Source organism: Manis javanica, chromosome 2, assembly GCF_040802235.1.
Source record: "Manis javanica isolate MJ-LG chromosome 2, MJ_LKY, whole genome shotgun sequence".
Lineage (NCBI taxonomy): Eukaryota > Metazoa > Chordata > Mammalia > Pholidota > Manidae > Manis > Manis javanica.
The window spans coordinates 3,070,833-3,085,240 of NC_133157.1; the positions used below are offsets into that span (position 1 = coordinate 3,070,833).

At 60.9% G+C, this 14,408-nt stretch overlaps 1 protein-coding gene across 4 annotated transcripts in view; it reads left to right on the top strand.

The window, feature by feature from the left end:
- Window positions 1–14,408, top strand: part of VAV2 (vav guanine nucleotide exchange factor 2) — a 167,098-nt gene that overhangs the window by 135,284 nt on the left and 17,406 nt on the right. For 2 of the 4 annotated variants that reach the window (XM_037007766.2, XM_073222002.1), the window contains exons 9-18: window positions 2,655–2,754; window positions 3,708–3,803; window positions 4,480–4,548; window positions 5,834–5,920; window positions 8,126–8,211; window positions 8,863–8,995; window positions 9,867–9,881; window positions 10,746–10,855; window positions 12,064–12,165; window positions 12,503–12,591. In XM_037007766.2, coding sequence (XP_036863661.2) covers window positions 2,655–2,754; window positions 3,708–3,803; window positions 4,480–4,548; window positions 5,834–5,920; window positions 8,126–8,211; window positions 8,863–8,995; window positions 9,867–9,881; window positions 10,746–10,855; window positions 12,064–12,165; window positions 12,503–12,591 — 887 coding nt within the window. The remainder of the gene's footprint in view (window positions 1–2,654; window positions 2,755–3,707; window positions 3,804–4,479; window positions 4,549–5,833; window positions 5,921–8,125; window positions 8,212–8,862; window positions 8,996–9,866; window positions 9,882–10,745; window positions 10,856–12,063; window positions 12,166–12,502; window positions 12,592–14,408) is intronic. The other 2 variants (XM_037007769.2, XM_037007771.2) reach the window with 1 other exon arrangement.

The window sequence follows — 14,408 nt, forward strand, 5'->3', positions numbered from 1 at the left end:
CACCCTCGGGACCAGGGTGTCCGGGAGGCCTTCTGTCTTCAAGCCCACAGCTGGGTGATCCCTGTCAAAGCTCGCAGGATTGGAGCCCACCCCTGTTCAAGCTCCTTGAGCCCCCACAGGACTTTGCTCGGCTGCCTCGGCTGTCAGCGCTGCCCTGGACCCTCTGAGCGGAGAGGCCCTCAGCTCTCACCCTTCTGACCCTCCTTTCCCAGATGCGGCAGCTGAGGCCGGGAGAGGGTGGTGGCTTGGCGGTGGCCTCAGCTGCTTCCTCCGTCCTCGGTGAATACCTGGGCACACTGCTCTGGCCCTGCCCCGGGCCCGTGATAACTGGGGGTCTGCGGACTGGAGACAGAGTGGGGGAAATGGGCAGACCAGAGGCCTTTCTGTTAAATGTGCTCACACTCCCTTTTGGAGGTCAGAGCTGAGTGTTCAGGAGGTAAAATCATGAGACCCTCACATGAATACATACCAAGCTTGTGTCAGATACCTGCCAGCTCGTGAGTGCAGAAACCGGGAGGATGATGGTACCAGACATGGAGTGCGGCTCAGCAAAGCCGGTGTGGGCGGGGCCATGGGGCTCCTCCCTGCCCCTCCCACCTGCTGGGGGCGGGGTGTCCCTCGGCTCCGCCCTCCCTCGGCCCCTCCTCTCCTGCCCCTGTAGCTTTCCTCTCTTGTAAGGACTGTCTCGTTGCGTTTAAGGGCCCCCACCCAGTTCAGCGTGATCTCCTCTCCATCCTTTCTGTAATTACATCTTCTAAGACCTTACTTTTAAATATGGTCACGTTCTGAGGTTCTGGTGGACATGTATCGGGGTCACTGTTCAGCTCAGGACAGGGGTCCCTGGCTGGTCAGCGAGTCCCCAGGCTCAGGAGAAAGCCTGCAGAGACTGGGGACGGGATGGGTTCTCACCCTTCCGGTTCTCCCGTGAAGCGGTTCCTGGTCAGAGTGGCCCATGGCTCCAGGCCCAGAAGGATGCGGAGCCCAGCTGTGGGGCATTTTGCTTCATGGGGGAAGGTGAGCTTCCAGGCAAGTTCTAGGCCTGGACTAACGTCTTTCATAGGGTCAGGGCCACTCGGCCGCTTGATGACAGCAGCTTCCCTCTAGGCTGGTGCCAGGGAGAATCCTCAGGGTGGCCTGAGGACATGCTAGCAGCTCAGCTAAGTGTGTAGGCCCCCGGCCCCCACACCTCCCCGAGAACAGCAGGTCCTGCCCACTTGTCGGGAGCTGGGAGGTGCTTCAGGAAGTGTCATCTGTCCCATTGGGGCTGCCCTGAAATTACATGTCCGCTGGGTTGAAAATACATGCTAAGCATGCTGTTTGGTTCTTGGACTGCAGGGGGAAGAATGTGGGTGTTTGATGTTCCAAACCCCTGAGGCCTGGGGAAGGGGCTCTTGTGGCAGAGCCAGGGGTCCCTGAAGGCCCCTGGGCCCTACAGGGAGAGCTCAGGAGTCCTCCAGACCAGGAGGCTTCTTCCTGAACGCCAACCTCTGCGAAAGCCAAGCCAGCTGCAGGCCCAGCAGCCTGCCCTGAGCGCTGTGCCTGGTGCCCTGGGTGGGGCAGGGCCTCAGTGGACAGACCAGTGGCCGGGCCGAGAGAGGCTTCCAGTCGTTTGCTAGTTACAGTGCCCTCTGACATCTGACGGTGTCCCGGAATGCTGTGGGCGGGGCATAGCCTCCCGGCAAAGCTGCATCAGTGGCCAGGCATCACCCCCTACTAGCTGGGGACTCAGCCAGTTCATTGAGGCCTCAGTTTCCCCACTGGAGAATGGGGCTCATAACGCCTGTCTTTGTAAGTGGGCTCTAGGCTCTCACACCATGCAAAGCACCTGTCAGCAGGGGCTCCTTCACCATCTTCGTTGGCACAGCCAGCGTCGTCCCCTGCATGGTCCTTCTGGAGGCCTGCTCTGTAGCGGGGTGACCAGGGTTTCAGAGGCTAGTAACCCGAGGCCCTGGGAGGGCCGGGGACCCCCTTCTGGAGAGGTGGGGGACAAAGCAGAGGGTGTCTGCAGCAGAGAGCCACACAGGCTGGGGGGTGAGAATGAGCATGTGGGGGCAGAGGGGCAGGGCTGGATTAGGGAGTGCGCCGGCACATAGGAGCAGGGCCCTGGGGGCCGATGCCACCCTGCCTTGATAGCGGGGTTCCTGGAGCCCAGGCCCAGGGCACAGTGCCATAGGGATGTCAGGCTGGCACACAGGGTTCCCAGACCTGAAACATCAGTGTGGAGGCCACCACCCCGGGGCCAGGACGGTGCCTGCTGGCAGGAGTGTGAGCCTTCTTGGGGTCCCCCAGCCCCGGGGAGGCGGGCAGCCTCTCTCCTCCCTGGCTTTGGCCCTTTTCTGGGGTGGGCTGCGGCTGTGAGAGCTGCATCCTCCAACCTGGCCCTGACCTGAAACAGCCACAGAAGGGGACCTCCTTGGGTCCAGGGAGAACAGAGCTGCCCTGCTCCCAGCCCGGCGGTGCTTCAGGAAGGGGGAGAAATCAGCCACTCGGAAAGAACAAAGCTGTTAAATGTGTTAACGCGTGAGGGGCTGTCATGGGGACAGACCTGCTCACTGTGACAGCCCCGTGGCTCGCGGTACCACGTCTTACGGAGCCTGCCTGTGTGTGCATGTGCGTGTGTGTGTGTGTGTGTGTGTGTGCATGCGCGCACATAGGCTCTTGATCTACGGGGAGTACTGCAGCCACATGGAGCATGCCCAGGACACGCTGAACCAGCTCCTCGCCAGCCGGGAGGACTTCCGACAGAAAGTCGAGGTAAGGGGGCTGCTGACTGGCCCCAACCCGTCTGCAGCCATCTCCAAGGTTGCCGCGTGCTGGCCTCTTGCTTGCCCATTTTGTGGACAGGTGGACAGAGGGTGGAGAAGGGACCATTTTTGTAGATGTTTTTATCAGATGATTTTTCCTTTGCATTCTCTTGGGGTGGGGAGTGTGCAGGTGGGGTCACCATCCCAGGCCAGAACACCACCTGGGTTCCCTGGGTACTGCTGAGGCTGGTCCCTGGAGACTGACCCCTGACCCTGACCTGTGCAGACTGTGCACAGGCCCCAGGTGACAGATGTGTCCGGGAGCCATGGAACCCCTCATCCCCTGGCCTCTGTCTTTCCCCAGGCTTAGGGCCAGTCGCTGGCACTAGTTGAATTTCCCACATGAGCCTCTGTCCAGGTCGCCCCAAGACTGCCTCATGGGGGCAGCCCAGCTACCCTCCGGGGCTGTAGTTCCCTTCTGACCAGTCAAGCCCTGTTTACAGGGTGAATCCTGATGCAGGGCCCCATTGCTCCAGTGATGCTGGGTAGTGCCCCTGGGTGATACGCTCACATGGGTCAGGCAATCGACGGAGAGGCCCCGGTTTCTGAGGGTGGCCCCACCTTACTGTGAGCCGGCTTCCCAAGGGTCTCTAGCAGGCCTGCTAAGTGCCAGGCCAGGGGTGCTCAGAGACCTTGAGCGGCCACTGCAGACTCAAGTCTGTGAGAGCTGGTCACCCCCTGCCCACATGCTGTGAAGTCCACTCCTCTCTGCACACACCTGTCTGGGAAGGGTCCTTGGGAGACGCTGCCCAGTTCTAGGAGCCAGGCCCGAGGAGGATGGGACATCTGAGCCCCAGCTCAGGGCTTGGGTCTGCACCCCAGGCTGGGGTGGGGCTTTGGGGTCCAGCACCCCCAGGCGAGGTGCTGGACCCTTTCATCACCTGCTGCTCCCCTGATGCCCAGGAGTGCACACTGAAGGTCCAGGATGGGAAGTTTAAGCTGCAAGACCTGCTGGTGGTCCCCATGCAGAGGGTGCTAAAATACCACCTCCTCCTGAAGGTGAGGCCAGGGCTCTCCACGCCGCTGCTGGGGAGCTGGATTAAGGCCTGGCAGTCTCCAGGGGCAGGAGCCGGAGCCCACAGATGGGCCAGGTTGAGATACACACAAGCCACAAATCCACACAGTCTGTGCATAGATGTAACGGCCACGCAGTAAAGCTTGCTCAGTATATTTTAGGCAAGTTTATCACAGGAAAAGAAAAAGCAATTAAAACCAAATAAGAGCAGAAAAACTGAAGAAGACAGAAAAGCATCCTCAGACCAGGAGTAAGAGAGATCCTGTGGACCATCGCGTGGCCCAGTCTCTGAGCTTCCCAGCAGCCAGGGTGAAAGTGGGAATAGGAAGTCCTGGACGCACAGACTGAGGGGAGGGACGGTGCTTCTGTGCGGCCCTGTGAGGGCTCTCGGCGCCTCTTAGCCCAGCACCCTGCTTTGTGCTGACGTAAGGTCCCTCCTGGTATCCGAAGGATTCAGAACCCCTCACCCCCACGCAGTGTGGCCCGGGCGAGGCCTTGCCGTCTGTCTGCTGGAGTTGGGCCGCCCGACCGGAGCTCGGCCACAGGCAGGGCTTTGTGCAGAGGGCCTCGCTCTGTGCGCACAGCCCGTTCTGGGTGGGGGTGAGGGCAGAGGCCAGGACCCCCGAGTAGTGACCTGTGACTCCCCTCCCACTCCTCCAGGAACTTCTGAGCCACTCCACTGACCGGCCTGAGAGGCAGCAGCTCAAGGAGGCACTGGAAGCCATGCAGGTGGGTGGGTAAACTGAGGCAGGGCACAGGCCAGGCCAGCCTGGGGTTTAACATGCCACGTCTGCATTTTGACTGAAATCGGGATCACCAGTGGGCCTTGATCTGTGACTGTAGATGTTGATTTTCACTGGGAGGCAAGCAGCAGAGGCAGGGTGGAGGGTGTGACCCCACCCAAGGACAGACGGGCAGGTGGAGGGAGCTTCAGGCCCCAAGGGTTCAGATCCCAGACCCCACCTGACACACAGTGACTCTCTGGGCCTTCCTCCTGTGTCCCCTTCCATCCCCAAGGCAACCCCCCATTCCCAGCCACCGGACTTGGTTCCGGGCCATTCGGCCCCATGCTGCCCACTGCCCTGGCCCCAGTCAGCTGTGGGTTCCTTTCCCTGGTGTGCAGCTTCCCTGGGGGCCTGAGCCCGGCTTTGCACCTGTGTCTGCCACTAATGCTCAGACTCCAGGTGAGCACAGCTGCTCCCAGGCCCCTGCAAGCTCTGTCCTTTCCTGCCCCAAGTGTTGGCTCAGGCTGGACCCCTCCTCATCACCTGTGTCCCCACCACCTCCTCCCAGGCACAGCCCCAGCCTCTGCCCCTGGGCTGCTCTGAGGCTTCAGGCTTCCTTCTGCCTTTGGGAAGCACTCCCTTGAAAGAGCTCCCCCTCCAGCGGGCAGGGGGCCCCTCGGTGGTCTGTGCTAGGCTCTGAGCAGCCTCGTGATCCTGGAGAGCTTCACTTTAAGCCTTGTGTGAGCCATGTGGCCTGTAGCACCGAGGCTGGAGCGGCAGCGCGGCCCACCAGGTCTGCCCGGTGACATTCTGCCTCGGTGTCCAGATCCCAGACCCCACCTGACACACGGGGGTCTCAGATCCTGCCCTGCTAGTGGGCCCCTGGGGGTCCGCCTTCCTCCTGTGGCCTGGTTCAGGGGCACCACCCAAGGCAGGCTGCACTGCTGGGCAGTCAGTACCCAGCTACTCTGCCCTCTGGGCTGCAGTGGACACTGCCCCCTGGTGGCCAGCAGGAGGCTGCAGTGCACGGACACCAGGGCTAGACACAGGGGGTTGCCCACGTTCTGGGGGGCTCTATGGTAGGCAGTGGCCTGCGGGGTGCCCGCTTCCAGAGGGCTAAGAAGCCAGCTGGCCCATGTCTAGTTGGCTGTTTTCTTCTAGTCTAACCAAGAATCGTATAGAGTGACAGGGTGGAAAGAAGCTGTTCTGGGGCATGGGAATTTGCAGTTCGTGGCCCACCCATGGGATGGGTCCAGGCCTGACAACCCCTTCCCTGTATTGTTTCCAAGGACTTGGCAATGTATATAAATGAAGTCAAACGGGACAAGGAGACCCTAAAGAAAATCAGCGAGTTTCAGAGTTCTATAGAAAACTTGGTAAGTGTGGCTGACTCTCCAAAAAGTAAAGATTAATTATGACCATGTGTAGATATTTTTAAAATTTACTTGTACAGTCTCAATATTGAATAAGCAGCAAGGTGAGCACACATCCCACCTGTCCTATTGTTTGTGGGTGCAGCCATGGCACTCTGCACATGTCAGCCGGCCCGGGAGCCCTGGGCACAGAGGGGCCGCTTATAAGGGGCAGGCCTGCGGGGAGGAACAGCGCTGACTGCCCCACCCTCTGTCCCCCGCCTGAACAGACTCTTGGCTTCTGGGGGGCGGGAGGCTCCTCTGATCCACGGCCCCAGGCCACCTGAATTCCTGCTATCCCGAGGAGGGGCAATGAAGTTGTTTGAGCTCCCTGCCCAGAAGCTGCCCTCGGGTTCTCCCCTCCCCTTGGCCTCCATCAGGCAAGGCGGACAGCTCACATGGCCCTCTCTCCAGGCTGCTCTGTCAGTGGCCAGCCTTGGGGTGTCGGGTGAGCCACTGTGCCCTGCTGGGGAGAGGAGACAGGCCATCCCAGGAAGGAGACGCTTCTTGCCTGTGGCCAGCCGGTCACACTTCATGCAGTTCTATCCAATGTTTTGCCAGTTTCTGTACCTCGGCACTGTGGACCTTGGGGCCAGATCATTCTTTGCTGTGGGGTCTGTCCTGTGCATTGTCAGACATTGAGCAGCACCCCTGGTCTCAGCCCACTAGATGCCAGTAGCACCCCCACCCTTGGGGACCCAAGCAAGGACCACCAAATGCATCTGCAGAGATTGGCAGACGTCCCCTGGGTCCAGAGTCACCCGTGGTTGAGAACGGCTGGGTGAGACCCATAAACACTTTACTCTGGTCCCTAAACTTGGCACCGTCTGGGGGAGTCTCTGTCAAGGGAGAATCGACACAGAAGCTTTTGCAAAGGAAGCCCCCAGATGCCCAGGTAACACCTGGTGCCCGTGTGCCCGTTCCTCAACCAGCAGGGTCAGAAGAGCACAGAGAGGACTTCCTCTCCAGGCACGTGGCCTCACGGCGTGGAGAGAGCTATGAAGTGTCGTGAAGGAAATGAAAAAGAAGCTGCTGAGCAGCGTCATGAACCAACCCCATTTTCCTTTCTTTTCCAAGAGGAAAAGAAACACCCAGGACAGAGCAGGTCGAGGAGGGATGTGCCCAGACTGTCAGCGGTTGCCTCAGTGCTTGGCAGGCTGGGGGCGGTCGGGTTTTCCCCTTGTTGATCGCCAGTGTTTCCCAAATGCTGTGTGATGGACAAGCATCACTTTGGTACAAGGAAGAAAGAGAATTTTCTTGACTTTTTATGCATGAGTAGCACACGTGCCTTAAATAACGAAAACAAACCTGTGGTAGAGAACAGGTGTGGCACGTTGCCTTGGGCCAGGTGCCGTGCCCAGCGCCCTGTCTTCTCCTGCGCCCACCATCAGCAGGCTCTTGCGCTTTAGAGATGAGGTGTGGAGTCTCAGGTGGGCGGCTGAGCAGGGCCCTTGTGCCACCCTGCGTGCCACCAAAGCGATGCTCTTGGGCCTGGCCCGGCAGCTTCAGGAAAATGCAGAAAACTTGAGAGAGGATGCTGAGGACCTCGTGGGCACAGCTCCGCTAACGTTTTGGACATTCCGTCCTTCCTTTTCCGTCTGCGGAGACCGTTTGAAAGCCACAAGGAGGATGCATCAGGGGAGCCCCTGAATCAGGGTGGAGCAGAGATACAAACCAAATGGAAAACGGAAATGAAATCCTAGCAAACCAGAGAGCAGGCTTGACTGGAAGCCCCTTCCTGTGGAAGATGGCCCGTTGGCAGAACCCTGTGCCCTGCCTGCCCTCCATCTGATAAGCACCTTTTGTTCTCTGTAATTTGGTTTCTCAGAATTGGGCATTTGGCCTTTCCTTCCAGGACCCTGCTCTGGGCTCCACACAAGAGCGGCCTGTTAGCATGACCCAGGCCATCAATCGCTCCTTGTTCCCGCAGAGCTGAAGGGAGTCCTCGGGGGGTGGGGGGCAGGAGCCTGCAGGGCCTGTCCCTCCCCGCCTGCTGCTCCCCTACCCCTTGTCCTGCACCAGCCAGGAACCACTGGGTCTGGTCACTGGCTTCCCCGCCTCTGGTCTCTGTGTGAACCGTGCCCCAGGGGCACATGCCCACCTGCCCTTCCTGCTGATACTGTGTGCGGCGCTGGCACTGTGGTTCACGGCCTTCCCTTCCTTTCCCAGCAAGTGAAACTGGAGGAGTTTGGGAGGCCAAAGATTGATGGAGAACTGAAGGTCCGGTCCATAGTGAACCACACCAAGCAGGACAGGTGAGCAAGGTGGGCAGCCTGGGTGGGCAGCTTCCCACCGTAGCTGGGCACCCTGCTCCCAGTGGGCGTGGAAACAGCCTTTCCTGTGGAAGGAGCTGCCTGCCCACTCTGTGCTGTTCTGTTTTAATTGCTTCCTTTCTGGTGATGCGTCTGCAATTCTCGGCAGCCAGCAGCTGCCACACCCATGGGGCTGCCCTACCCGTGGCTGGCACAAGGCTGGGCTGGAGGGCAGCCAGGGTCCCTGGCCTGCGAGCTCGCAGGCTCCCAGGAGCTGGGACAGCGGCTGCATGAGCTCTCTGCTGATGACTGCCAGGGAGCCCTGGGGCAGGGGGCCAGGAAGGCTCTGGCTGTGCTAGCACAGCCCCCGCTTGCTCAGGGCCCACCACATGCACGTTCTGTGCAAGGCCCAGGCCCCTGCTGGGGACACAGCAGACACGTGTCCTGCCCCCACAGGGCTCCCAGTCTGGTAGTGGACCGAGCACCGGGTGCAGAGGAGGGCTTCCTGGGGCGGTTGTTCGGAGCAGTGGTCAGCTGGAGGAGTCAGGCAGAGGGACAGGACTCGGGCTCGGAGCGGCGATGTCCCCGGGTGCACAGTGTCTGTCCTGTGCGCCAGCCCTGTTGACGGGCTACCTGGCTGTGCCATTGGGCCAGGTACTTGTTCCTGTTTGACAAGGTGGTCATCGTCTGCAAAAGGAGGGGCTACAGCTACGAGCTGAAGGAGGTCATCGAGCTGCTCTTCCACAAGATGACCGACGACCCCATGAACAACAAGGACATCAAGAAGGTGGGATGCGATGGGCGAGGGGCGGGCGGCCATCCCCACACCGGGAGGAGTTGTGGGGTGGCCTTGAGAGGGTGACCGGCAGTGGGAGCCAGTGTTGACCCCAGCCGGTGTCTGCAGTGGGGCCGGGGCTTCCCTCTGTTCTGCTCTTGTCACCGTCACTTCTGCTGAGGACATGCCACTCTGTGCCAGGCCCAGCGCCATCCGTCTTGTCTGTCTCTTCCCTGGGAGTGGGCACGCTTAGGGTGGCAGCTCCCAGTGAGGAGGCTGGAGGGAGGGCTCTGCCCATACTCTTCGCGCCAGCAAGCAGGCCTGCCCCTCTGGAGGGGTCCGGACCGGCCTCCCCTGGCTTGTTGGACCCTGATGTCCAGCCAGGAGGCCACGTGCCGGGGACGGGGCCTGCAGGGGTGGGGCTGGGCTGGGGCGGGGCCACACCCCTCGGCAGAGGTCTCTCCACCTGGTGCCTCGGCACCTGCAGTGCAGCACTTTCCTGTGGAAGGAGCTGCCTGCCCACTCCGTGCTGTTCTGTTTTAATTGCTTCCTGGGCTAGTTGTGGGGCCAGGAGCTGAAGTGCCCAACATCCCAGACCCCGGTGAGCACTCATAGTGTAGGGGGCAGCCACGGCCTGGAGGGGCTCCTGGGGTGACCGGCCTCACCCCGATGTCTGAACCAAGCAGCCGATGTCTGAACCAAGCAGCCGGGCCCCAGGGGTGGTGACCTGAGGCCGCCTCCCCAGGCCCCTGCCCCGCCCCTGCCGGGAACGGCCCTGCCCCTGGCAGTGGGCAGTGTCCGGGCCTGTGGCGCCTGCTGCAGGCCAGGCTGCATCTCCTGATGCCCTGTCTCCCCTTTCCCTTCCTCTCCTCACGCTTCCTAGTCTCACGGGAAAACGGTAAGCACGCGGGGCCCTTGGCTCGGGCCTCCCGCTCCTGTTGAGCTGGGCGTGGGGCCGGCTGGCCTGCCCAACAGGGCCGGGCTCTCAGCCGTCTGGCTCCTCGGCTCTGTGTCTTTAGGGTGGACACGTGGGCGTGATAGGAGTCTCCCCGTTACAGAGGGTGTGAGCAGCGGCCCCCTCCCTGCTGCCCCCCAGCTCCCCAGAGGGAAGGGCCGCACATGCGTGCTCCTGTCTGCTCTCCCCCTGGGTCACCCTTTGTTTGTTCTTTCTCCTTTCCCTCCGCTCCCCTCCCTCTCTCCCCTCCTCTCCCCTTCCCCCTTCCCTGCACCTGTTCTAACACAAATGGGCTCACACTATCCCAACACTTTCCTCTGGGCCCCTCAGAGAGCCCCAAGGGCCGGCCACGCCTGGGGGGTGGCGAGTGGCTGTTGTGTTACTTCGGAGCAGTGAGTTTCTTTAGTGTCACATTTAGGAAGTGGAAGTGGGTGGGCTGGTGGCAGGCAAGCGCCCTGGGCGCCTTCCGAACATGGGCTCCCCTGGGGACGCGGCTCCACGCCGGCCCTGCCGAGCCTGCTGCGTGCGGTTGAGGGCCCAGCTGGGAGGGGGTGCGAGGGGGTCCCAGGACAGCCAGTTAGAGGGCCGTGCCCATGCACATACGCACATGCATCTGTGTGCACTGCAGGCACCAGTGCACTGTACACATGCACACACGGGCACACACATGCATGTGCAGACACATACACATGTGCCCACACAGGCACCTGAGTGCACTGTACCCTGCACATGCACATGCGTGTACACACACCGCTCAGCCCACGTGTGCGTGCCCGTCGTCAGCGTGGGTCCTGTCTCCTCCCGCAGTGGTCCTATGGCTTCTACCTGATCCACCTTCAAGGAAAGCAGGGCTTCCAGCTTTTCTGCAAGACGGAGGACATGAAGCGCAAGTGGATGGAGCAGTTCGAGATGGCCATGTGAGTCTGGGCGGGCAGCGGCGCCGGGCTTTGGGAGCCCGAGGGACTCTGTCCGGGATGTCCTCCGACCAGGAGTAGCTCTGATGCCCGGACGCGTGAGAGGCTCCGCCCCCTGGCCTCCAGCCCCAGCTTGGTGGCATCTTGGCTATTCGATGATCTACCCAGGGCAAGAGGGCCCTCCTCCGGCCCAGCCTGTCCCTGGGGCCTAGCCCCGCGCGTGTGCCTGGCAGAGCGGCGAGTGGCCGGGAATGGCCGTGGCCTCTTGGACTCCTGCTGGTCTGGACCGTTGGGCCTTATGGGCCGGTGGATCGCCCCCCTTTCTGAAAGCCCCAGTGCTGTTTTTCCATGAAATCTAGGAGGGGTCCCAATATATCCAACAGAGGGAGGTGCTCACTCGGGGTCCGCACACACAGCAGGCCTCGAGGCCAGACTGGCCCCGTCCTAACGCTCTTGGGCTCTGACTCAGGTGGGTTGGGGGTTCCGGGCAGGTTCGCTCCCCTCCCTGGCCTTTTCCTCCTGGGGAACTGAGAGGAAGGAGGCCCAGGTTATGGGGTCATTTAAGAAGTGCACAGGTCAGGCCCGGGCATGGGCAGGCGGCGGGCACCGAGGCTTTTCATGAGGACTGTGGGCCCCTCCATGCCTGCTACTCAGCTTCCAGGGCCTATAATTTTCTTCCCAACGTTCTGTTACGAAAATTTTCAAGTGTTCATCAAAGAGGAAAGGCCATCACAGTGAACCCCCAGGAGTCCCCTGTTACCCTGTCGCTTTGTCCTGCACCACTGCCCCCTGCCTCATGCCACCCGAGGGTGGAGGGGTCCTCAGTGGATTGCAGACATCAGTGCGTGTCCCCCATGTGCCCCATTGGGCTTGTCCTGAGCTAGTGCCCACCGTTAGGCTCTGCGCAGTGAGATCTGTGACACTGGCTGAGTGTTGGCCCATGCCTGCGCCTGCTCACACCCAAGCCCTCGTCAGGACGGAGCTGAGACCGCCGCCCTCGGGGGGGTCTCTCAAGCCGATGCAGAATCAGTGAAAGCCCTCACCGAGACCCTCGCTCCGCCTGGGGGCCAGGCGCTCAGTGTGCCTGGGTGTTGGGGCAGGTCCTGACCTCCTGCCCCGCCTCCCGGCCCACTCCTGAGCCTGGCAGGTCCCTGGGCGGAGCCTGTCTCAGTGGAGCTGAGAGAACGTGGTGCCTCCCTGCCTCCCACCAGGTCCAACATCAGGCCTGATAAGGCCAACGCCAACCACCACAGCTTCCAGATGTACACATTCGACAAGACCACCAGCTGCAAAGCCTGCAGGCTGTTCCTCAGGTGAGGGGCCTCTGTGCCCTGTGTCCCCACCGCTAGGCCCCGAGGGGTGGGCAGTAGCCCATCAGCACCAGGCCCAGACAGGCCCTCAAGTACTGTGGCTCAGCTGGAGGGGAGGTTGTTGTCTGTGTGGGGCCCGGGTCTCGTGTGTGGGGCAGCAGAGCAGGGACAGGGCAGCCCACGGGGAGAGCCAGGACCTCAGTGGGGCGGGAGGCTGGGGACCCGGGGCTTGGAGGGACGGTGCTCCAGGGCAGACAGCAGGGCGGGCTCGGACGCTGGCTGGGGCTGTGGAGTGTGCGGGGCCGGCATCCTCTTCACCTCCCGCCCTCCCATGGTGCAGGGGCACCTTCTATCAGGGTTACCTGTGCACCAAGTGTGGCGTCGGGGCACACAAGGAGTGTCTGGAAGTGACACCTCCCTGCAAGATCAGTGAGTACAACCCCCGTCCTGCCCATAGGGCCCGGGCCTCCAGGCTGGTCTTCCCACCATGACCCGCCCCAAGCCAAAGGTCCTGTCGCTCACTGCCTTTTACCACCCTCCTGGCCCTGGCCACTTTACACATTTGCCATTCCTACCATGGTGACCCTGTGGGTCCAGGACCAGATGAGAAAACTGAGGCTCAGAGAGGGAAGGGAGCTTGCCCCATGTCACACAGCATCAAGAGGCCCAGCCGGTGGGGGATTCCATGCCAAAGCCCTTCCCACCTCACCGCCACCATCAGCACCCTTTCTCTGCCTCTTCTGCACCCCCTGCCCCATTCCAGTGGCAAACTGCTTGACACTCCATCCCCAGGTGGGCACAGAGCTCTCAGCAGTTACATGGAGGCCTCCGGTCGCTTTCATAATCGCGCCTCCCGCCGATGCTCCTGCACAGGGAGAGGCCTGGCCCTCTTCACCGACGGCGTGTTGATAGATGGTGTGCGCACGGGCACATGTGCACATGGTGCTTGCAGTGAGCCCCTCCCCCTCGTGCCCACCTACCAGATGGGGCTCAGGCGGAAGGCACGTGGCCTGCCTGGAGGGACTAGGGCTGGCGGGGCTCCTCAGAGACACCCCGGCTTGGGGATGGGTTTGGGAGCAGCTGGATGGGCAGCCCAAAGCCTGAGGCGGTTCCGGAAGGTCCTGGAGCCACCGCAGACGGGCCGGCTGAGCCCCGGGCTGGGTGGAGAGCGGACGTTCCATCCTGAAGCCCGGGAGGACGCTGCTGAGGGTCGGCTCTGTGCCCCTGGCTTCCCGTGGCCAGCCAGGTCTCCACAACCCCGTGACTCGGGGCGCACGCTCCGTGGCGCACACCCGGGGCTCTGCTTGGATTGGGGGTTGGCTCCCCGCAGGTAGACAGAAACCTGCCAGGCCTGATTGTCACCCCAGCACCACAGCCCAGGATAGATCTTGTCAGTTCCTCACTTGTGGTGGCTGATCGCCCAGTGTCCTGATCTGGACGGAGGGTCCCAGGTCGGACCAGACCCCTTGTACCCGCCGCGGGCGGGATGCAGCCTCCCCCGGCCTCGTCCCACAGCAGCTTTTCCGTTTGCCTGTCCATACTGCCCCCTGGTGGCCATGTGGGTCTAACACTAAGAGGAGACTAGACAGTTCATTTCTTTTGGCTATTTTTTTCCTGATCCTGAAAGTAACATACTTACCAAAAATTTGGAGGGATAAGACAGAAAACGTGAAATAGAGGACAAAATAAGTATCACCCATGAACTCGTCAAGGAATAACCAAAGGCATATTTAAAGTTTTTTTTTTTTTATTAAATCATCTTTCTGGTCCCTCCACCCCATTGTTATATACCCACTTCCCATAGAAAATTTGGAAAATGTAGAGAAACATGAAGGAGAAATGAAAACAACTCAGGATTCCACTAGGCAAAACTAACCGCTCTTTGCCAACACACGACTTTCTTTGCTTTTTGCAAACATACCCCCACCTAAGCTCTTTTTATGTTTCTGTGTTTTTCTTAATTTATATAATTGAGATCCTATGAGATAGGCTGCAGGGGGATGTGGTCCTGGCCCGGCGCTTCTGGCCGTAGCCCTGAGGCACTCCAAGCTGCCTTCCCCTGAGCAGAGCTCTCACCAGAGCCCTCTCATGGTTTGGGTGCAGGCAGCACCCTTGGCCCCTGTCAGCTCCACCTCTGGGCTGTCCCAGTGGTTCACACCAAGGCAGGTTTAACTGCTGCCTCCAGGGCCAGGATGTCACAGGGAGATGCCAGCTGTTCACAGAGAGCCTCTCGCATGGGAAGCCCT